This window comes from Talpa occidentalis, unplaced genomic scaffold (genome assembly GCF_014898055.3).
Source record: "Talpa occidentalis isolate TD23 unplaced genomic scaffold, MPIMG_talOcc4v2.1 talOcc4.8, whole genome shotgun sequence".
Taxonomy (NCBI): domain Eukaryota; kingdom Metazoa; phylum Chordata; class Mammalia; order Eulipotyphla; family Talpidae; genus Talpa; species Talpa occidentalis.
In genome coordinates, this window is record NW_023605194.1 from 11,332,596 (window position 1) to 11,356,009 (window position 23,414).

A 23,414-nucleotide genomic window follows, 5' to 3' on the forward strand; every position below is an offset into this window, starting at 1 on the left:
TGGTGTATTTTAGATGGCAGGAAACCAGGGACAAGCTTAATAAACTGGCCCTAAATAATTTCCATATTGAAAGGAGATATTTGTATATCATTTAATTTTGTTGCCAAATTAATCAAGGGCAGTTTTATATGTTGAGTAAGCCTTTATGTGAAGAGTGTCAGCTTCCTAACTGATTATTTAATTTAATTTTTTATTAGTGTTCCAGCTTCAAAACAAACATGAATTGTATTTTGTATTGAGGTCAAGTTAGTAGAGTCAATTCTTAGCCTGTTTTCTCATTTTCCCATTGCCATAAAAAACTTCAAAAGAAAAGCAAACTGAGCAGGTTAGAAGCAACCACATTTTAATCAAAAATTTGAATATTTGTTAACCAGTTAAGGCTGAATAAAATAGCAATTTATCCAAAATTCAAAAGACATACCACCTTGAAAACAAAGTAAAAAATCTTGCCATTAAGTTTCACCCATTTACAGGACCACCCAACAGCCCCTAGAATGGTTCTAGCTCCTGTGGAGAACACAGGGAACCACACCTCTTCAAAACCCTGAGTGACAACTCCTTCTATTTATTTGGCTTCTCTTCTATCATCTATGTAAGTCAATTACTCTATTAAGTTCCTTCGACTGAAACACCAAGAATGGGCCTGTTTTCCTACATGGATCCTGACTCATACATATTTGAATCCTTACATTTCTCCCTGTTCCCCCAACTTATCTGGGAATTTGTGCATGAGACGCTTCCCGAAGTCAACAAAAAAAGGACTCAAATCACACTCAATAACCACCTTTTGCACTACAGGTAAACACAAGCTATTTTCTGTGACACCCTGGTGTTCTTTGCCTGGTACGAATATGACTCTGAAACTGTATACCATTGTCATCACCAATCACGGTGGACACCACCAAGAGTCATCTGCAGAGGTTATGTTTGTTGTAGTAAGTGGGACAACAAGGAGAAGGAAATACAAGAAAATTATAACATCATCAAACATACAACTTGTTAAAAAAAAAAAAAAAAGACTAAAACCCAAACACACAAAGCACCATGAAGTTTTTTTCCTTGTTGAATCAACACATTTCCCTAAAATTAAAACCTAAATAAATTCATTCGTGAGCTCCACTTCAATTTTGAACACCTTAGCATTTCCAGATATTTCCTAAAAGTCTGATTTGTCGACAAATGATCCGTTGATTCTCAGCAGCCGTGCTTCAAGCGGTTACTTGTGGAAGTAGAGCTCCTTGGTGAGCATGGAGACTATACATGGGATCTGCTTCTTCTCACTCATGTCTGGGTTGTCGGTCCTGGACTGGTAGTCCCTGGCCACTGTGTAGTTGACCCTGGTTAGCATTTGCATGAGCTCCAGGCTTTTCCCGTGTTCGTTCAGGACTTTGCAGAGGGCCTGTATGAACCAGGAGCCAGTTCCTGGGCTCCGCCATGAGTAGTAGCCTTCAATGGGAGAGAAGACAGACAAGGACCAGCTGACTCATGACCAGAACAAGCTCTGGATTGAAATCATCCACCCTATTCTGCCTGCAGCGTGAGAATTAAGCTGATAGGCTTGAAAGCAAACCTCTCAGACTTACAGGGCTTTGTGGAGACATTCCTTAAAACTTGTGAAGTCAACATTGTCAGAAAATACATCTGTAGATCTGACCAGAGTTGTTTTTCCAAACACACTGCATCTTTCTTTATAACCAATACCTCTGTGTCTAGTATTTGATAAGCAGCTACTGTAGCTGGGAGGATTCTTACTCGGTGATGGGATTTGTGCAAAACACAGGAGGGATTTTCATTCAACTGACTCAGGCTTAGTAAGAACAACCTTAGTAATAATGAGCAGACCTGCTTGTGCCTAGTATGCTGGGGGGCCAGTTTACAGGTCGAGTGTAAAGGAATCCAGGGCTTAGCCATAACTCCACTGTGACCCGAAATCTCTGCCTGACCTTGATGCGTTACTTAAACTCAATTTTTTTTTCCCACCTGTAAAATTAGGACAGTAAAAACACCTTTCCCGACTACCAATTATTACAAGGATGAGATGTGGTAAAAGGCATAAAAACACTATACATTGCAAAAGGTTATAGAAAGATTTGTCTGTATGATTTCCAATAATATTAACAGTGAGAGAATCCAGCTTTCTCAAAGCAGACACGCTCCGCATCAGGCACCCTGATGGCCCAGAGATCCAGGCCCTGACCCTGCACCTGTGAGCATGTTCCCCGACGAGGCTAAAGGGACTTTGTAGATGTGGCCCAGGCAATGGGAAGGAGATGGGAGGTTGTTCTGGATTACCCAGCCGACCCACAGTAATCCCAGGAGTCCTTAAAAGAGGAGAGTCTTTCCCAACTGTGGTCTGGAGATCTGCACCCACGGAAGGGGTCAGAGATGTGAAGCTGCTGACTTTAAATGGAGGGAGGTGGCCACCAGCCCAGGAAGGCAGAGGGGTCAAACACAGTGCTGAAGCCAAGGATGTGGACTTCCCCACATCCTCTGAAGGAAGGGAGCCTGGCAACCCATTTGGAAGTCTGACCTCCAGGAGGGCGAGCTAATGGACTTGTGGTTTAAGTTACTATTTGGGGTTGTTAAGACAGTCCCCAGCCTGCGTGTGGGCGGTGGAACTGTGAGACACAGAGCAGAGCAGACAGCGGGGCTGATACCTGGAGCGGTGGAATAGGCGAAGAGAAAGTCGGCTTCGACTGGGACCTTGTAGTGCTGCTGAGCATCCGTTTCATTGACAAACCCTGAATCGGCCTGGATGCCGTGGTCCAGCTCCGTCCCCCGGCAAGCCTAAGTGTCAAAGCAGAGGTCACGCCATGGAGCCGGGAACAGAAATGTGTGTGCTGCTCACACACATGTGAGCACAGAGCCCCCAAAATGGTGCCTGGCATGTTCTAGCAGCTCAGGGATAATCTGATGAATGAATCTGTGCCAATTTACTAGGTGATGCAGGTAAATTTTGCAGCATCTTAAAACCCTCATAATCTGTTATCTGGTGCAAATGCAGATGCCAAGCATTTACAGAGAAACCCAAAGCCCAGAACTGCATACCCATATGCAAGTCACTTGCACTCCCCTCCCATTTGCAATTGTATTGGCTTTGAAAAGTGATGGATTACCTGAATGAAGAAGAGCTTGGGTTTCTCTAAGAGGGTTTTGCATCTATCTCCTCTGAAAGGGGCTGCCAACTCCTTTATTGATGTCAAGCCATCAGTTCCATAAATTAAACCATCATCTTCTCCATGGCTCAGTAAGATGCAGGCGAAGCAGGCTGAATTTTTGTGGTCCTGTTCAGAAACTGCAAGCCAGAGATGTGGACATTGAAAAGCTAAAATCTACACCCTGCGGGAGCTCAGCTGTAATATCCCCTGCCAGTCTGGAAGCTGACACTGACTCTGGGAGGGGATGGGAGGGGGTTGGAGGAGCACCCCTCTGGAGAGAAGGCAGACCCGTGGGAAGAAGTTAGAAAGGGAGAGTTCTAGAATTCGTGTGGAGGTGCGGGATGGGTTCAGATGCTGGGAGCCAACACCCTGGCACGCTCTGAGCTTGGCTCTGCTGTCTGGCAGGTGTGACACAGGGTGACTGAGGCCTGTGTGTCTTGCTCTGCTGTATGGACTTGCCTTGGAACCCAGTACCTATGAAATGGGATACTATTTGCACAGAGGCCCGGCACGCATCACACAAGTATTGATAAAGAAAACAGAATTTTGTGCTGAATGAAAGAAGCCAGTCACTAAAGGATAAACTCTTTATGATCCCAGTCTCTGAGGCAGCCTTTCACGGTCAAGGTCACAGGGGCAGACAGGAGAGTGGAGGCGGCCAGGGGTGGGGAAGGGGAACTGGGGAACTGAGTTTAAAAGGGACAGAGTTTCAGTTCTGTAAGATGAAGAAAGCTCTGGAGTGGGAAGATGGGGAAACGGCCACACACAGCCCGAATGTGCTTAATGTCGTGAAGCTGTGCGCGTGAAGGTAAGGTGGTACACCTGGCGTTCTGTGATGTGACTGCCATTTAAAAGGTAAAACATAAAATTATAAAGGAAAGAGTTTCACAAAAATTCCAGCCAATGCCAGACTGGCTGTTGCTTTGGATCCTGAGGAGAGGAACCATGAAGGGCTTCATGGTCGGTTCAGTTCAAACTCATCTAAGGTCTGGGATTCTTTCTAACTAGCTGGCAAGCTGCTCACGGGTATAACCCTCCCTTCTTCTTCTCTTGATCAATGATGGCGTGAAGTAAGACACAGAAGTCTGTGAGCACCTACTATGTGCCGACAGACATCTGGACACTTTGCGTGAGTTCTCTTATTTATTTATTTAATTTATTTTTTTTGTGGGACCCTCGCCGGCGGCCAGGGATCGAACCGGCATTGCAGAGGCTGCGGGCAGCTTCGCAACCCAGCGCTCAACCGCTGCGCCACCAGGGGAGGCCCGAGTTCTCTTATTAAATCCCTGCAAGAGCCCCGTAAAGAAGGCCTCATTGATCTTTGTATCACTGATAACAGATAGAATCTTGGAGAGTCCCTTGACTTTGCCCAAAGGGCATGTGGGAGCCTTGGAGCCAGGTGAGCCCGGTGTGGCCCCTCCCATTCCAGTCACTGTGGCACCTTTGCATCTACCTGTACGAGGATTCTGGGTTGGTTCTGCCAACAGAAGTCCAAGATGCTGGAATTCTTTTACTGCATAGTTTATGTTCAGCTCAGACAAATTATGACAGAGCTAGAAAGTGTGAGTTTTGCCTTCACTGGAACTGTTTGCAGGGACAGTCATGAAAAACAGCCACTTGACTATTGTTATAGGACGAGTGAGAATTCCGTGCTGGTGACATGCACAGGCATGGACTGGATGACTCACTTTTTCTAAGAACAGTGACTCCAGCTGAGGCACGTGCTTCCATCGGCCCACTGCACTTCTCAAAGCCGGCTGGCTCGCCACTCCTCACCCTAGCCCCAGGACACAGGAGGCGCAAGTATCAGGCAGGACCCACACTGAAGCTGACCTGCCTGCGTGGCCAGTGTCAGAGCTTGCAGGGACCCAAAGCTGGACCCCCGACTCCCAGTCTGCTCCACCAGGTGACCCCTCAGGGTACTGAAGGTCAGGTCTCAAGGTTCATGTTTGAAGAAATTTGGAAAAGACAAGAGAATGAATGGATGAGATGGACTGATAACCAAAGTGATGGGTTTCTGAGGTTAGAAGGATGGTGGGAGAACAGGTCAGGGGTAAGTGAGGGGGAGGGGAAGACAAGCAACTCAAACAACTATTTAATTAAAAATTTAAAAATGGGTTAAATGTGATTATCTTTCACTCAATTCTGTGTGTGCTTGGCGGCACAATTCGCTTAGCTAGTGTGGATTCCAAGAGCAGCAGAAAGTGCAGGAAATTTGGTGGCCTGGATGTACTGATTTTGGAAAGCCAGCCCTGGTGCTTTAGTTATGGGACTCTAGGAGAGCTATTTGAGTTCTTGGAACTTTAGTTTTCTTTTCTGTAACCTGATTCCCACCTACAGGATGAAAGGATTCTCTCTGGGTCAAGCTTCCCAGGATGTCAACCTCAATTTATCCCCCACTGGGGAAAGGCCTTACTTGCCTAATCCTTTGTCCTCATCACTGGATATTAGTACCTGCCATGGATTTATTGAAAAATAGAGGAGGGAAAAAAAGGCAAAAATGTCTGCCTGGTTTTTAAATGATGAGAAAGGATATTGGAAGAGAGGGTTACATTCCTTTTCTAGCAGTTTATCAAAGAGCAGCTGATATTTGACTGTGGGTCCTGTCTGATGAGTTAGTAGGGTATTACTTTCAAATGCTTGCTCTAAAAGCCAGAATACCCAGATGGTGTCCAGTAGTAGTGTGGTGTAATAGAAAATACTATTGTTCTGGAATCAGGAAACCATGACTTGAGTTTTGGTTTTGTCCTTGCTAACTGTGCCTTCGGTAAATTTTCCTTATCCTCTCAAAAGCTCCGTCCTGTGTTTATAAAACAGGCAGCGCTTGTGTTCAAGGTCTAATGAAATGGTTTTGTGAACGTGCTGTATCAAAAATAGACGGTGTTGCTGAAGGCTATGGGGATGACTATTTCTCCATCGTCCACTAAGGAAAATTGGCCAAAACTGTTCTAAACAGAACAGATATAGAAAAATACAGATTTGTTACTTCCCTATGATTGAGTCTTTTGAAACTGAGAAGATTCTGTAGATACAGAACCTATTTCCTTTGCTGTCATATAAGCTGCCTTCATCTTTTTAGGGAAAAGTTAAGTTTTTTTTAGGGAAAGCTAAGTTTCCTGAAAGCGACCTGCTGGCCCCAGAGGTAGACACGGAGTGGCCAGGAGGAAGACAGGCTTCCCACACTGAAATCCCTGGGGCCATCAAAGGTGTCCTGCCAGCATCAGCCTGGCCCATCCCTCTCAGGAGCAGGGGGCAGGAAGACATGTAGGGGCGGAGGAAGAGGAGACTCACCTTCCTTCAGCACAGCTTCCATTTTGGCACGGGAGCAGTCATTATGGACAGTCACATCAAAACCCAGGTTTCGGAAGCACTTCACAAGGGCCTCAGCATCTCTGTCCGTTCCAGTTCGGCAGCCCATTTCTGAGGGAATCACATGAGAGGTCAACATGAGTAGCCCCTGCTGCCTGCTAGGAGCTGGTGTGCACAGGTCAGGAGCTCCCGGATGCACGGTGAGCAACTGAAAACAAATTCAAAGGAGTTGATAACTCAGTCCCCTCTCAAGGGTGAGCCTCAGTGTGGTCACTTGCAGCTCCAGTCAAGATCAAACAGCAATCTGGTCTTGGCCTCTGGTCCCTGTTTCACAGCAGCTAATGCACATGGCGGCCTCTCAGACTGAACATTCCCAAGTCCCTGCATGCCCTTCTCCTGGACTCAGTGAAAAACATCCTTGGAAGGGCATCTGCCACAGCATAGGGACTCAGCACTTCTCCTATGAATGTCTAATATAAGCCCAATGCAAGTTCAAGAAACTGGCAGGGAGCAGGCCACACACCTACCTGTGCAACTGTCAAAATTCTTGTTGTTTATGATGATGCACGTGCCCATCTTCTCAAAATCCATGTTATACTGACATGAAGTCTGTTGGTCCTGGGATTTCTTGATGGACGTCCTAGAGTCACTCTTCCTTTTCTTACTGGGAAAATATAAAACCAGGTAAGGACTTAGAAGATGTCTGGCCAGCAATGGTCTCTTGATTTTACTATTTGCGTGAGAGGGGAGCCCAGGAGAGTGGCAATATATTAGAAAAAAAGACCAGGGATGGACAGATGTCTCTGCGTAGTTGTCATATTTAAAAGGAATGTGCTCTCCTTTGCAATTTCATCAAATGCTAGAGACAGACTGAAGTTGCAATACAATCCCAGCACACACCCACCATGGTGGCTACCATGGGCTGGTGATCACGGTCAGACCCAGAGTCACCATGCACTGCTGGAGCCTATTTGTACATCCAACAAGAAACAATGCCCATCTCCCATCCTGGACTTCAACTTATCCCAGGACAGAGTGACTCCATTTTGACCCCCCCCCCCCAAAAAGCAACACTATTTACCAAAGACCCCACACATGTGGACAACATTATTGTTTAATGACAGTCCCAAACAGCAAATAATCCGAGTGTCCATTTACAGTAGAACAGCTAAATTATTGAATATTCATGTAATGCAATTCCATGTAACAATGTGAATGAAACTTCGGCAACACTAACCCACACTCGTGACTTTCACACACAGACTGTTGGGTCAAAGATCACATATATGAAACCGTGCACTTTCATGAAGTTCAGTAAACTCACACCTGATATTAAAAGTCAGGGTGATGGTCCCTATGGTGGGAGGGTGGGTGGCTGGGAGGGGCGTAAGGACATTCTCAGAGGGTGGTCATATTTCATTTCTTGATATGAGTATAGTACGTAAGTACGTCGGTTTGTGAAAACTCAAGTATGTGTAGTTTTCTGTAGACATGTTATAATTCAGTTATAATTATAATTCAATTATATTTACATTAGAAGGGAAAGAAAGTAATGATGATCTAAAACAGAAGGTAGGCCCCTTCCAATTTCTAGGCACTGACCATCCAGTTTATCGAAAGTCATGTATATAGGTATGGAGGCGGGCATTACTGAGAGAGAGGAGGGAAAAAATATCAAAAAAACTGGGAAGCAGCCTTGCTAGTCATCCACCTGACTGTAAGCCCCCATGAGCAAAGAGATTTTTTATCTGTCTAAAAATATCACTCAATCCCCAATACCTAGAATGTCTGGTTTATATGTTGCTCAATGAGTATTTGTTATAAACTACACACCAAAATCCCTTATGAATGCAGGTGCAAAAATTCCTTTTTTATTATTTATATTTTCTTACAACATTGTTCTCCCCTCAGTTGTAGTCCCTGAAGCTCTCCCACCACCACAGCACCTGGGATCCATCAGCATATTCCCTTGTTCTCTTCCCTTCCTTCTTTTAAACTCTCTCCCTCCCCTTGCCTTGCTAATTGCCTCATCTATGGTCAGCTTAGATACAAAAATTCTTAACAAAATATTAGTATCTATCAATAGTACTAGACACCATGTCCAAGCAAGACTGAGCTCAGGAGTACAAGGCTGGTTTAATATCCCCAAATCAGCTACTGTAATGCAGCTTATTAATAAAGGAAAAAACCATACAACCAACTAAACTGATGCAGAAAAAGCATATGGCAAAACCCAACACCCTGTTATGATCAAAACACAAAATAAACTAGGATTACAATCAATCTGAAAAGGGCATCGGTGATAAACTCACTGCTCCAGTCATACTTAATGGCAAAAATGCTTCTCCCCAAGAGCAGGGGAAAGTCAATTATGTCCACTCTTGCCAATTCTATTAAGTGTAGTAGAGAGGGTCTAGTGGAGGTAATGAGGTTTAAAAAAAATTGTTATATGATTGAATAAATCAGATCTTATGATCTCACTTTGTGGATAAGGAGACTGAGGTCCACAGAGGCAGAAGTTGTCTATGTCATCCAGGTAGCAGGACCAGCATCTGGACTAGACTCCCTGTAGGGGTGCTGAGTCCTCTGCTCTTGAGTATTCACTAGAGTGATTCTTCCCACATCCTCCCAGGGTGCTCATCCAAAGTAAAAGTGGAAGAAAAGTGAAAAGGAAACAAAGCTCATTACCTGACAAACTTGAGTCCAAGGGCATTTTACTCTTGAGTTTTTGTTAGGTCTTATCTGCTAGAGTCTCTCAATCTCTGAAAGGATGTGTCTGTCCCCCTCCTGCCTTGGTCCAGAGTACACATCAGCTCTACAGGTTGAAACTTTGGTTTCCTATGGCTAATTTTCAACTTTGCTATGACATGATTCCCCTTGTTTACAAGGCCCAGTTTCTTCCCTGATATCATTTTATTTTTAAAAGACAAACACCCTGAATCTGTTCTCGTACCTTCTGGACACCGCTCCCTGCCTTTGTTTCCTATCAGGATTTTTCTTCACATTCCTTCCCCCAGAGAGGCAGCTCAAAAGAGAACTTGGGGTAGGGGTCTGCACCCATTGCCCGTGTGGGCTGGGCTGGGGGGGGTCACTGCCCTTCACTGGCATCAACTTCCTATTCTGGAGCCTCTGCCTGGTCACACATGACAGTGAAGGCTGCTGCACACCTCAGCTGTGTCTAGGCCCACTGCCGTGTGTGGCAGGTGCATTCCCTGAGGGAAATGCTGCCTAGGCCTGGAGATGGGAGACTGGGCGGCAGCAGGTGCCTTCTCCCATGGAGTGTCCCCACTCCCAAGTCTCCTTCAAAGCTCAGCGAAGACAAAGGTCAATGAGTGTCTGCATTGCTCAAGGACATGGCGTAAGGAGTTAAGATTTATTTCCTTATTGCCACCTTGTCCATATCCCTGCTGAAGCGACCCTGTGCGCATTAAAATATCTTTGCAGTCTTTTGAAAGACGCAATCGCTGACCTTCCATAGAAGTTTCTGGGGTAGGCAGAAGGGGAACTATCATACCCATTTTATAGGTAATAATAAATGGTGCCTGGGATCCCACTTGCCTTTTCTCATTGACTCTGGACAGTCTTTAGCTAATTCAAGGCCACACAAAGTCCCTAATAAGAGAAATGTTAAATCTGGCAGGCTGAAGCCACAGTTTGTCTACTCAAGTCCTTTAAGGTACAAAATTCTTCTATCTTCTGCAATACAGGCTTATTTTAAATCTGACAATACAACAATATCTGAATAACCAAGCTGCAATGATTTTCGGGCTGCATTAGCCCATCCTCAATGATAAGCAAAACAAAACTGGCAAGAATCTTTTATAAGAAAAACAGGCTCCAATGTAAGATGCATGTAAAAGAAAAGGACTCTGTGTCTATCGAGTTAGAATTTATAAAATTACTGGTTAAAAAAAATGGAACGCAACAGGGGAATAAATAAATACACACTTGAAAGAAAATACTTTTCGTGGATATAAAAAGTAGTTTAACTTTGAATATGAAATGTGATTCTTATCTCAGCGAAGTACAGTTTCCCTTACCTGTCCTGCCCCTAAATAGAGCTCTTCTTTCTCAAGATGAACTAAATATTTGCTTTCTCTTTCTGGATTTGAGTCTGTCAATATTAATTTTCCTTCTAACCAAAATAGCTCTTTGTTACACCCAGGTCTTCTGAGGTCACAGATGCATGTCAGAGAGAGATTATTAATTCAATCCCATTGAATTCACCTTCCTAAGAGGGGCTGGCCTGGGGAAACTCCATCTGTGCTTTAACTGTGGGGAAGCAAAAACCCGAAGATCAGCTTAAAGCATGTGACGTGAGACAAATAAAAGGAGGAAGTGACTGTAGAGAAGGCATCAGGGAGAAAGCAGTGTGTGTGTGTGTGTGTGTGTGTGTGTGTGTGAAGTGGAGTAAAATCTATTGCACAGACACATCTTCTACAAGAATGAGCAGGGGAGAGGCGAGAGTCTCTCCTAATAGCTGTGGAACTTCGAGGCCCCTTCTCCCAGCAATGGTCTCCCTCTTACCCCATTCTCTCTCCCTTTGTGGCTACTGTGAGCCGGTGCCACTGCTTCCGTTTTGCCAATTCTTACTGCCAGGTTGCTGCAGAGATTAAGTACAGCCTCACCTTAAGAAAGAAGGATTGCTCTGAGCAGCAACTATTTTATTTTTTAAAGATTTGTTTATTTATGCATACAAGAGCTGGGGTACAGGCCAGACGGTTGGAGAGGATTCACCAGAGACCGAGTGGGGAGCAGAATAGGAAGACTGACTGAAATGCACTGCAGAGGGTGAGACAGGAGAGGTCTGCTGCGCCATGTGGGTCAGCTCCCTAGCCAGGGATCCAACTCATGCTTGCAGTAGTTGCAGATAGCTTCATAGCGCTGACACTTAACCCCTTGAGCCACCAGGGAGGCCCCGCAACTACTTTAAAGTAGCCCATTGCTGCTGATTCTGCAGAAACATAGGACAATTGCTGTTTGAGTATTTCTTTTGCATGTGACACCAAATACAAGTTGGCACCCTCCTCCACCACGAATTGGAAAACAGAACTTTCTTATTTGATATGATTTGATGGGTTATTGTTGGGCAGGGGACTGCTATTACCACTCATTTATATGGAAGATATTTTAAGGATTTCCTGGCCCAAAAAATAACCCACCAAATCACACCTGATAGGAATGCTCTACTTTCGGAAAGCGGGAGAAACCTGTATTTGGGAACTTTTGTGGACTGACAGACAAGTTTTCCCTTTTGCCCCCACCTCTCTCATTTCTAGTTAAAACCTTAATGGCATGTCTCAGTGAAAAACTGGGCGGGCAGACATAAGCTTATCCAAAAAGTGACCTACTCCCACCGTGACCAACAAGTCAGGTACAACGTGCAGTTCATGGCCACTTCCCAGCAGGACCATAGGAGGGGGGTGTCTTTTAATCAAATCACACAATCTTGTGAAAGAACAGAAGCTCTCCAGGTGCTGATGTGGGGTGATTTCCAATGAGTAGTGTTAGGTATGGAACAAAACAAAGGAGCAGAACAATAAGAACAGGGGCTTCCTTGTAGAGGGAAAATAAGGGGCAAATCTAGTATTTTTATATTTGCTTGTATCTGCATAAAGAAACTCTTAAAGGATTCCAGTGCTGGACTGCCTGGGTTGAATCCCTGAGCTACCCAACTACACCTGAAGGATGCAGGCAAATTACTTGATTGTTCTGTCCTTCAGTCTCCTCTCATGTAAAAACAGACAAAAGGACAATATCTGCCAGAGTTTTGCACGCAATTTAATATTCACAAAGCACTCAGAACAGCATGTGGCATGTAGTATGTGGTCAATAAATGTCATTATCATGACCAATGTTATATAGTGAGTATCTTTAAAAGTGATTGTCTATTTTATGGGAGACAAGAAGCAGAGGGAGAGTTTTGACTGTATCCCTTTTTTAGGCTAAAATAAAAACAACTGTTTAATTGTTTAAATCATTTACTGCAAACAGACTTCAAGATCTGGCCTATTTTGAAGATTTCTGTATTCATCCAATTTGTGCTTATTGTTGCGAGGGCTCCCTGGATACCGAATTTCTCTGTTTCCCACTGTGATTTTAGCCCTCTCCCCAGCGTTTTGAACGCTTCCTCCTGTATGTACCCACAACAACAGTAATAAGAATAGAGTTATAATAAGCACACCATGTTCTGATCAGTGATGGCTTTCTAAATATTGTCTCATGTTACCTGTAGGCATTATCCCACTTCATAGTGGGATATGAGGCATTAATCCCACTTCATAGAGGATGATTAATCAGCTCACACAACAGCACAAAGCTAGATGGGATAGAGTCTAGGCTTGTCCTGGGACCTGACACCAACCCCCGTCCCTCTGCTAGAATACAGAGTCCTGGGCCTCACCCTAATACAGGCAATCAGAGTCTCAGGCCAGGTGTAGGCTCTACATGCAAATGCTCACACCGTCTGAAGTTTGAGGGCCTCAGCACCAACCTGGCAGCCCAGTACCTGGGTCCTCTGGGGTGCAGACCTGCCATCTTCGCCCTTGTGTCCAGCTCTGTGTCTACTTCCAGAGCTCTGGAAAGAGTGGTGCCCAGCCACTCCCATTCCTGGGCAGGGTGGATGCCACCAGCTTACCCTGCCCTATCAAGCCCCACTTTCTACATGGCTGTAGACTTTGGGCCCCTTGGCTCTTAGCCAGAAGGTCAAACAGAATGTGTTTTGGAAAACTTGGTGTAGGGTAAGGTAAAAGTATCAGGCTTTTCTGCCCTCCCACCATTAGGATGGATGACGGAACCCTGAATGCATGCCTGATGGCAGGCACCTGGAGTAGGGTGTGGGCATATGTAGATGGGATTCACCTGGGCTAAGACTGGGCTTTTAAGGGCGGCATCACAGGGACGCCAGCAGAAGAGAAGCAGTAGAAGAAAAGAAGCAGTAGAAGCAGAGAAGCAGAAGCAGAACCACGAGAGAGCGGAGCAGCAGAGATCACCAGAGAGCCCAGAGAGAGTGAAGACTTGCTAGGGGCCGAGCACCCCTGCCTGCTGTATACCTGGTAAGTCCCAATAAAAGCCTGCAAAAGCCACTGAGGGTTTCAGGACTCTCTCCTCCTTTACCCCATCTGCATGGGATCATAGAAAACCTGTACAGTGTCCTGTCCTTCCCCTTATACTTGGCCTCTGGAACATGCTGGGAACAGGGAATAGGTAAATCTCACATGTGAGATTTACAACTCTCCATGAAATCTTCAAGGTCTCTCAGCCGGGACTGCTGGGCTGAACATTAAATGGAAATTACTCTAACAACACAATCAAATGCTTCTAGGAAATGTTGCTTGTAATGCCATACCATGCCATCCTCTTGCCTGCACAACCTCTGGTGAGTTCCTGGCACAGCCTGGGTGGAGCTGGAACTCACTATCAGCACAGTTGGAGGAGGTGAGCTTGTGATCAGAGTTACCGTCTGGTTGCAAATCAACTGCTTGAACCAAGTTGACCAGATAAACAACTGCTATTGGACAGAAGCAAGGGCCTCAAGGGCTCCAGAGAGACTGTACTAATTAATTAGCCAACTGCAGAGAAATGGCCCCGGTCCACAGCTGGTCAGGCATGTCCCTTGGGGGCCGAGAGCCAGAGAGGGAGTAAGAAGGGTCTAAGAAGCTTTCAAAGAGCCAGATTAGAAGCCTCTTCAGCTGACAATCATCCCCAGGATAAGATTATCTAAAAGTGGCTATTCCTGTCGTCCCAGGTTGATATGACCTTTTTCAGAAGATGCCAGAAACTGCAAACTATTGGCTCAGACCCCAACTAGGATGTGGGCACCCTGAGCCTTTCTCAAGTCCGGCACAATGGAAACAAGCCTTTCTCCTGATTCTGACAAATGGGACAAACAGACGGTGGAGGACCCACTTCAGAGATTCCCTAAATCACCAGCAACAAACATTGTTAGTATGTTTATAGTGTTTCATGCTTTCCAAAGCGTGTCAGTAATAATCATCCCATCTGTTCTGCAAAGAACCGACGAGAGGCACGGAAAGACGGCCAATGAAAGTTAGCCAGGATATTTTTAAAGTCAAATTCCCATTCTAAGCGCCTCCTCTCCCGTCACCCTCCCTCTCTTTGCTAATTCTCTGCTGATAAATCTAATCCTTATCTTGAACTTTTTACATTCTGAACTTTTTATACTTTACATTAGGGCCAAGATTATAATGCGGAGAAGAAACACAGGATTTTTGTTTTGGAACCTGCTGTTAAGTGCAAGGCTCATGATAAACCTGACTACTGGATTCAAAGTTTGAAATCCTCTTAAAAGCTCATGGGTTCCACAATTAAGCGCAGATTTAAAAAAATAAGTCAGGCCACAAAATTACTGTGCTGAGGGCCAGGTAAGCAAGACCCAGACAGCGCTGACTCCCTGGGACGAGCACTAAAGTGGAATAAAGTAAAACGCAAGGGCAGTTAGGGTGCGAGGCAGGATGGCGCTAACAACGCCCGTACCCACCCTGACTGTCTCTAGGTGTGTTACATTTCTTCATCGAATTCATTTCCCAGAGGCTTTTCGACAAGCACAAATCTCTGGTCGGAACACAGGAAATACCAGCATTGGTTATCAGGAAGGAACTGGCTTATCCTCACTTCTTAGGTAGAGTCATTTCTTGACCTCCGATTTCACACTTCAGGCCAACTCAGTCATTTCAACAAAGTCAAGAGGCCAAAAAAACCAACCACCAATCTCTGAGGATTATTTATATAAAAAGATCGTCTTGAAGAGCCTACAGTAACTCATTATAACCAGAAAACATCATAGGATAAAAATACTCTGCTTACTTTACAAAGATGTGAAAAAGCTGAGAAAGAACAGGATGAAATTTTACAATCCACTCTGGGTGCAAGTATAATTTTCCCCCATCACCAGAGTAGATAAATACAGGTTTCATCCTCTACATATTCCCTTGGCTGCCTGGAACGTGAATTATACCTTTCTATATTTGGAAGGGAATACAAGCACGCAAACCTGTTCTTATTTATTTTCTGAAGCATCTCTGTGAACAGGGATCCCAGCAGCTCTCTGTTTGCAGACATTCATCAGTGTGGTCGCCAGGCACACACTTCCCCAGGGCTGTTCCATTTGGAACTAGATTTCTGGTTTTCATAGCTGCCTTGTCTAAATATTTGGGGGCGATTCATTCATTCATGGCTTCTATATTTCAACAGAGGGCATCCCCAAGAGTCCCAACCCACCATGGCACAGAGCACGAGAGGAGGAAGGGGTGAAGGAGGTACCTCCTGACTCCTTGGGAAAGCTCCCCCTTTTACATCACAACTAGGCTTCACCCTGCAAGGACAGGCATCAAGTGTCCCACTTCCCTGTAAGAGTTAAAAACTCAACATGCCTGGAGTTCAGCAGGAGACAGACACTGGCACCTGCCACCGGGCACTGCAGGCCTGTGACTCAATCAGCAATAGGCTGCATGCTGGAGTTTTCTATAGGAGCAGTGTCCCAGGGCCCTGCAAGTCAGTCCTCTCCCTTCTCTGCTGACCAGCAGAAACGCCCAGGCCCCACAGAGCTGTAGCCCTCCAGGGAAAAAGCCACTTACAATGAACATGGAGTCCAAAGGGAAAAAAAAAATAAACACAAATCTGTACAAAGATGCAGCAGAGTGCACTATCTCTAAGAAAAAAACAGAAAAATGGCTAAGCAAGAGAGGGCTTAAAAGCAATAGAATAAAAAACTATATGGTGATTCTGAAGTGATGAGTATGCAAATGGGGGTGACCCGCCCAAGTGCCAGATTTACAAAAGGGGGCCAGGTGGCACAGACAGGAATCACAGGATCTGTCAAATTATTTGTAAGTAAATGAACAAAAAAGGAAGTGAGTCTGCAGTGAACTGAAGTGGTCAAATTCATGAGGCTATTTTTTCCTTATAAAGGTACCACAGGTAGTAATAAAAATGAAACAAGACGAGAGAGGTGTACCAAACACCTTAATTTCTCAACAAGGTACATAAACATTTCTCAATGACCTTGAATAAAGTGAGTGATACAGGAATTACTACTCTTGCCCTCCCACCTCCAAAAGCAATGAGGAAAATGGGATGAAATTTTCCTCCAATTTGGATGAAAAATTCAAACACTGATCTGGCCCATGGCTCAGCAATGCTGTTCTCAGTCTCCAGGTTCAGGGTCACATCAGTGAAAGGCATGAAGCTGGTGCGGTGTAGTTACAGCACCTGCTACTCTGGGCCAACCTCCTCATCCTTTGCCAGCTTCAAGTTTGCAGATGGGACAGGAAACTGACCCTGCACATTTCTCTGAAACTCGGTTTGCAAAAATACCTTTAGACTGAGAAAAAAAGTCAGCTCACAAAAGCCTAAGGAGAAGATCCCCTTTCCTGCTATGTGTCAACCTACACATTTTCTTCTCTCCCCCCTAAAGAAAAGAATGGAAAGACCTCTAATAATAAAACTTGATAAATGACTGAAAAAAAAAAATCAGGCAAAATAAAGGACTGGATTCTCTTTAAATGACCTAAAAACCAAACGGAAGACATGTGATGTTGGTATGACGCTGCGGGCCCCAGGATTCAGAACAGTTAAGAGACGTGGGTCCGCATTCTTAGGAGACCACCTCATCCATCTTTTTCACATTCAGCTCAGCTGCTCACACACTCGCAGACGCTTGCCAGGCCCAGAGCCCTGCTCACCTGGTCAGGTGACCACACACGCCCCCTGCACATTCTTCACCTGTGACTACAAGTTCCAGAGAAGAGACAGGCCCTCTGGCCACTGTACTTTTCTACAACTAGACTTGATTTTCCTATAGTAATAGCATTTTAAAACATGCTACTATGGAAACCTGATTGTCGGCCTCTCCTCCTCACAGATTCTTTTAACCTTCAAGCTTATTTTTTCCCTCCTACTAGAAACGCTGGAGCTTAAAATAACTGAAGGTTTTCTGTACATGAAGAAGCAACAGCACCAGGGTTTCCAGACCCTGGGAGCACAGTTTAGGGATGGCTAACTGCTCCTGAAATGTGCACTTGGCCCTTTTTTATCAGGAAGCTCCCTGCCAGCCTGGTTGGGATAGGTGAAAAGAAGCAGAAACGGAGCAAAAAGGATTAAATTTGCTGATCCATTTGGTCAAAGGAAAAAGCCCGCTCTGCGGGTAGATTAATGTGGCCGGACAGCTTGTTGAACAGTTGCAGTGGTCCTGGATGGAAAAGACACCTAGTTGGTGTACCCCAGTTCTTGTATGCATAAATAAATAAATCTTTAAAAAAAAAAAAAGACACCAAGTTGGTCCAGGTCCTGCTGGGTGACTGTGGGTAGAGTACTTTACCTCTCTGGTCTTACTTTCCTTGATCATTGTGGAAAGGAACTGGATAAAAATACTTTTTTTTGGCAACACAAATGCTCTAGCACTACCCTTTCTCATCAACTCCTGAAAAATAACTCCCTGTTGATGTTCAAAAAAGATTTGTATGAGACAGTGGGTGGACAAATTACCTTCGAAGGAGTCTTCAGTTCTGCCATTAGGGCTCTATTATGATATCTGTATGATTTCTTTCTCATCAGGCAGTTCAATAAATTCACAATTATTTTATTTCATTCACGACCAAGTGGACAGGAATCCCCATTATTCCGTGGAGGAAAGACTCCAAAATGTCAGGTACCAGCTGCAGGACTCCACAGGGGAGGGAGCCCCGAGGTCAGGATCAGACCTAGGGCTCTCCACTCCCCAGGGCCACTGTTTTAAGGGGGCTCGTCACTGCTTCAAGTGCAGCATCTCATTTTTATGATTCTTCATAGACAATGCGGGTGACGAGCGTCACGGAATAGGGATGAATGCGCAGGCTCCTCCACTCAAAGTCAGTGGCCTGGATGTGTTCTGATGCTTGTTGTCCCCCCCCCCGCCACCCCGGGGACCCAGACCTGGCTCCTTTCAATCAACAGGTGTGAGAGAACAGCTTTCCCTTCATTTGGAAGATACTCTGGGGGGTGGGGGGGGGTGGTCAAGGTCTGCTTGTTTGCTTTTTTCCAATTCCAAAGCACTGCTGCTTCTGATTCCCGCCCCCACAAAACCACAAAAGGCAGGCCCGGGCCTTTCTATAATTACACAAAGAACTCACTTTTTCATAGGGACCTGCTTACCTAGATTCTCTGCTGGTCGGGAAACCCTACGAGTTTCATCCAGAAGAAAGAAGCATAACCAAGCGGCATTTATGAAACTCGCAGGCAGGTCAAGAGCTGGGACAGATGATACACAGGAGAAAGCCCATGCGACCAGACCTAGTGCCCTCGAAAACAGGGAGTTTGTCCATTTTGAAAATGAACCTCCGCTCCTTTCCACTCAGGAACCAAAAGGATAAACAAGTGTCTCTGTGGGAAACGCAGTGCTGTCCGCAGGCCAGGACTCCATCATGGATCTGGAGAAACTTGGGTTTGGAGTGTCTTTGCTACTTTGAGTTTACTTCCTTGAGCAGAGTTGAGAAAAGAGGCTCTGATTCCACAGCTGAAGTGTCCCTGGGAGAGAGCACCCTCCTGGCGGCAGGTGGACCTAGCCAGACCCCCCTCACCCCACCCAAGGGCTTCCGCCCACCTTCCCGGCATTCCCATGAGGCCTGGGCCCTGGCAGCCACACTTCTTCATGCCCTGAAGCCTTTTCTCTGAGAACTCGGGTTCTGGCTGGAGTCCAGCCTGGCTTCATCATTCTTTCCTCTCCCGACCTCCCACAGTTACGTCTGTACCCCACAGCTCAACAATTAGCTGTTTTCTGTAGCTGTGCCTGTATGTTCAATAAGAGTCTGAGTTTATATCCAGGGAGGGGCCATGTTAGTAACTTGGAGGGCAGGTTTCCTATGCCAGGTGCTACGGTTACCTTTACATGAAGAAGGATCCCTCCTCAAATTCACAAAGGACACCTGGTCTCATCCCACCAACTGTTCCACTATTTCCATACTTACTTTCTTTAAGTCATTTTCTTTAAAATGACAAATGTTGCTCTAATTTCAAATAGATAACTTGAGTATTTTTTCTCTGTGATTTTTCTGTGTTTTACCGGTGTTCTTTAATAATCAGGAAATATTTCAATATTCTTGTTTTTTTTTTTAACAAAAGTAAATTAAAGAACAATCTGCATTGCTCAGGGTCTTAGGAAATGGACATAAAACAATGCTGTCCTGCCACCTCGTGGCCGGGAGGCAAACAAGCCAAGGAGTCTGGAGATGCCTTGGAGGCACCCAGAGTCAGTGGGTCCAGCAGAGGGTTTGCAGGGGAAGAGGAGCAGACAGCACGGAGCATGCTCACCTATGGTAAGGGACACCCAGCCAGAAGCCAGAAAGCACCAGGTGTGCACATATGTAAATACAGACACCTGGGTTGAGAAGCAGGGATGAAAGGGGAGATTCTCAGGGGCTAGGGCTACCTTGCTGCCTCCTTGCCTGGTGCTCTGCCTGTGAGTCTAGGTGCCTGATTCAGCAGCAAAGATCTGTCAAATCTACGGAGGGCTCCAGGATTCTCTTTGTGTGCCCCAATCAACAATGAACCTGTTGGGTCTGGGATGGTTGCACAATGGGTCCCTAATTCACTCCCTGCCCCTAAAGGCCTTCTTCCTGAGTTTTCCTCCTCACTGCAACTCATTCTATTGCATGAACTACTGACTTCCCTGTCCTCAGGGTCAATGACAAGCCCTTCAGTGTGACCTACAAACAAGCTCTTGGAAAGTCCGACCCTGTTCACTCCCCCATCTCTGCCATCACACCTCTGTCACCTGCCCCATGACTGCCTGCCTGCCTTCCCTACCAGAAGGTAAGCTCCTGGGGCCGGGCCCACTATGACTCATCAATCTGGTTCCCGCTGCAGCCTGAGGGCCTAACTCAGAACCTGGCCCATAAAGGTAACAACAGAGATATGGCTGAGAGCTTGGGAGAGGCAGATGAATGCAGTTTCAAATCCAGGCTCCTGCTAGCCAAGTGGAGGGCTCAGTACAAAAGACAATCTCTGCTGCTCATTAAATACCTAACATAGGAATGAAATAATACATTAGTGACCAAAAACGGCATCTCTAATCGAAAATTGGTGATACTCTAGTAAAAGGAACCTTCCATTTTACTGAAGTTTTTAAAAGAGGAATGAAAAACCTAAATTTTATGGGTAGTCACAAATCCTGATTGAATTTTATGTGATTTGACGGTCTCCCAAGTAGGTGGTCAGTGAACCATCTAACAGGTGGGCAGTCAGATGCCTAGTGACGGCAGAGAAAACAAGCAACTAACATTTCGCAATCTGGAAGAATAAGACATGATTTACCATTTATTATTGCTCACTATCATTTAATAATCAACAATCATGGCTTACAGTTCATGTTATTACAATAGGCAGCATAGAAAATGGAATCATTTTATATTTAATATAAATGAAATATAAAAAATTTAATATAAAATATATAATATAAAATATTTAATCATTTCATATTTATCATGGGTACTTTCTGTTTATTTTGGTAATATAAAACTTGGACGTCAACATCAGCCATGCTATTAAAAAGGCAAAATGGGCCAGAATATAAAAGATTATCCAGGTTTATTTACCTTTCCTAAGAATTAAGGCAGAAAAAGAAACCCCACATCCCAGACCACAATGTTGACAAAATGACGGGACTTTGGGGCAGAGGCCTTCAAGCAAGATACTGTGTCCCAGGGTTGTTAAAGACATTGTTTTAAAGGAATAAATGACCAAACCCTCAATGACAAAATTTTCCTAAAACCAGTCTGCCTGAGAGACCACATCCCCTTTCCCAGGCTCCAATTTCCCACTGCATGACAGCGGGGCAGACTTCACCGGAACCTTAGCCGATGTTACAACCTGAGGGATGATTCCAGTATCACTATCACGAGTTCCCTTGACCAGGCAGTCTGGAGTGTGTCTGCTCATATGAGGTAAGGGAGAAGGACGGCATTAGAAATGAGGCTATCGGGCCTCCCTGGTGGTGCAAGGGGTTAAGACACAACCTATGAAGCTATCCAGAGCCACTGCAGCACGAGTTCGATCCCCGGCAGGGAGCTGCCCACACAGTGCAGCAGACCTCTCCTGGCTCACCCACTGCTCCCCTTAACAGTGTATTTCAGTCAATCCACCTGTTCTGTTCCCCACTCTGTCTCTGGTGAATCCTCTCATCCCTTGCACCTCTGGCCTGCACCCCAGTTCTTGAATGTATAAATAAATAAATCTTTTAAAAAACAACAAACAAACAAAAAAGAAATGAGGCTATCTAGGGCCACCTGAGCTATTTCAAGTGACATTTTGAAAAAATATGTGCCTTGCAGACTTGACTGGAGGGGTATGGCTTTTGCAATGACTGTCTCTTTCACCTTGTTTATTCCCAAAGGCAACTTGCTATTGTGGGAGAGCCCCATGAGCACAAAACAAACACTGATTTAAGAAGGAAGATACAGGGCTGGGCTCTGTGTTCCTTTCCTTCCTGCTTCTTTTCCTTCCTCTCCATCTATCCATTCAAGAATTAGAATTCCATTCATCCATCCTTCCATCCACCCATCCATCCATGCATCCTTCCTCCATCCATCCATTCATCCATCCATCCATCCATCCTCCATCCAGCCATCTATCCAACCATCCATTTATGCATCCTCCATCCATCCCTCCATCCACCCATCTATTCATCCACCCTAAAATTAGAATGCCTTTCATTCATCCAAGAATTAAAATTCAGAAAAAAAGACAGCTGTCACAGGGATGCCTAGTTACATACTTAGTGAACTAAAAAATGATATCAGGCCTTTACTGACAGAGAGCAAGCCTTCCATGACTGACTGGTTTGACAGGAAGGACTGGATTGTTAACTCCATCACATAGCAGACTTTTCTCATAAGTGAATTAGCTACATTTGCATCTCCCAGGTATTAACAAAACGTATTTTTAAAAGCATATGGTTTAAAAGCATTGACCCAAAAAAGTATATCAAAAAGTATTTATTAATGCCATTTTAATGATCTTATCTGTTGGAGTATTTTGTGTTAAATAAATTGCCCCTAAGTAAAAGAGGAATAGATTTAAGTAGCAGTTGTCTGAGAAATTTTTACAAAGACTTTTTGGTACATTTCCCAGAAATTGAGAAAGTAAATGTCTCAAAGGGCTGAGTAATACTTCCTTTTGTAAATAGATAATTTCAAAGTCTTTATTTTTGATATAATAGAAGAAGAACCTACTTGAGTTGTCATTTTTGGTGCAGAAATGAAAAGGAACTCAAACAATGACATTATTCTAAGAAAACTCCTGCTGTTCCATGTATTTTATTCATGGTTTCTCAGCCTTCTCTCTCTGAAAATGAAAATTAGGAGCAAGAGGTGCTACCAAACTCTTTCTCATTCTAACAAAAAAGTATGATTTGTCTTTTTAATCATAAAGTAGCTTCTGAGAGCCCACCCTCTCAATTATAGTTATTTTAATGCAATTTCTACTTAATTATTTTGATGAGTAATGATTTGAAAATAGTAATGATTTATCAACATGTTTCAATCAAGTGTGAATTTATAATAGGTGAAATAGTAACTTAGCCTAGGAAAAATTATAAATAACTTAGTGTAGGAGAAATGTCTTTACTCATGATTAAAATTTATACATACATACACATGCATACCTACATATATGTGACAGAGATATATGATGAAGCAATCAATACAAAATATATGGGAAGATAAATCTATTGCATTAGAATAAAATGTAGTGGGGGCGGAAAGAGAATGAAAAAAGTTTAGAGGAAAAATGAAACCACTTAAATTCCAGCTAAAGGTGGTTATAAAATTACCATGGATTTGCATTCCACTGTGTTCAATTACGGGGATGATTTTCATGTATCAATATTGATGACCTGCCATTCATTTTCAGAATTTCTGGTAAGCACACCCTCAGGTTTTACTAAGACTTATGAAA

At 44.5% G+C, this 23,414-nt stretch overlaps 1 protein-coding gene across 2 annotated transcripts in view; it reads right to left on the reverse strand.

Annotated features, from left to right (window-relative positions):
• Positions 1-335: 335 nt before the first annotated feature.
• CASP7 (caspase 7) overlaps positions 336-23,414 on the reverse strand; it is a 29,006-nt gene continuing 5,927 nt past the window's right edge. For both annotated transcript variants that reach the window (XM_037496491.2, XM_037496492.2), the window contains 5 exons: positions 6,995-7,131; positions 6,450-6,578; positions 3,117-3,295; positions 2,658-2,787; positions 336-1,446 (listed from right to left, as the gene is read on the reverse strand). In XM_037496491.2, the coding sequence (XP_037352388.1) occupies positions 1,217-1,446; positions 2,658-2,787; positions 3,117-3,295; positions 6,450-6,578; positions 6,995-7,131 (805 nt within the window). In that variant the 3' untranslated portion in view covers positions 336-1,216. The remainder of the gene's footprint in view (positions 1,447-2,657; positions 2,788-3,116; positions 3,296-6,449; positions 6,579-6,994; positions 7,132-23,414) is intronic.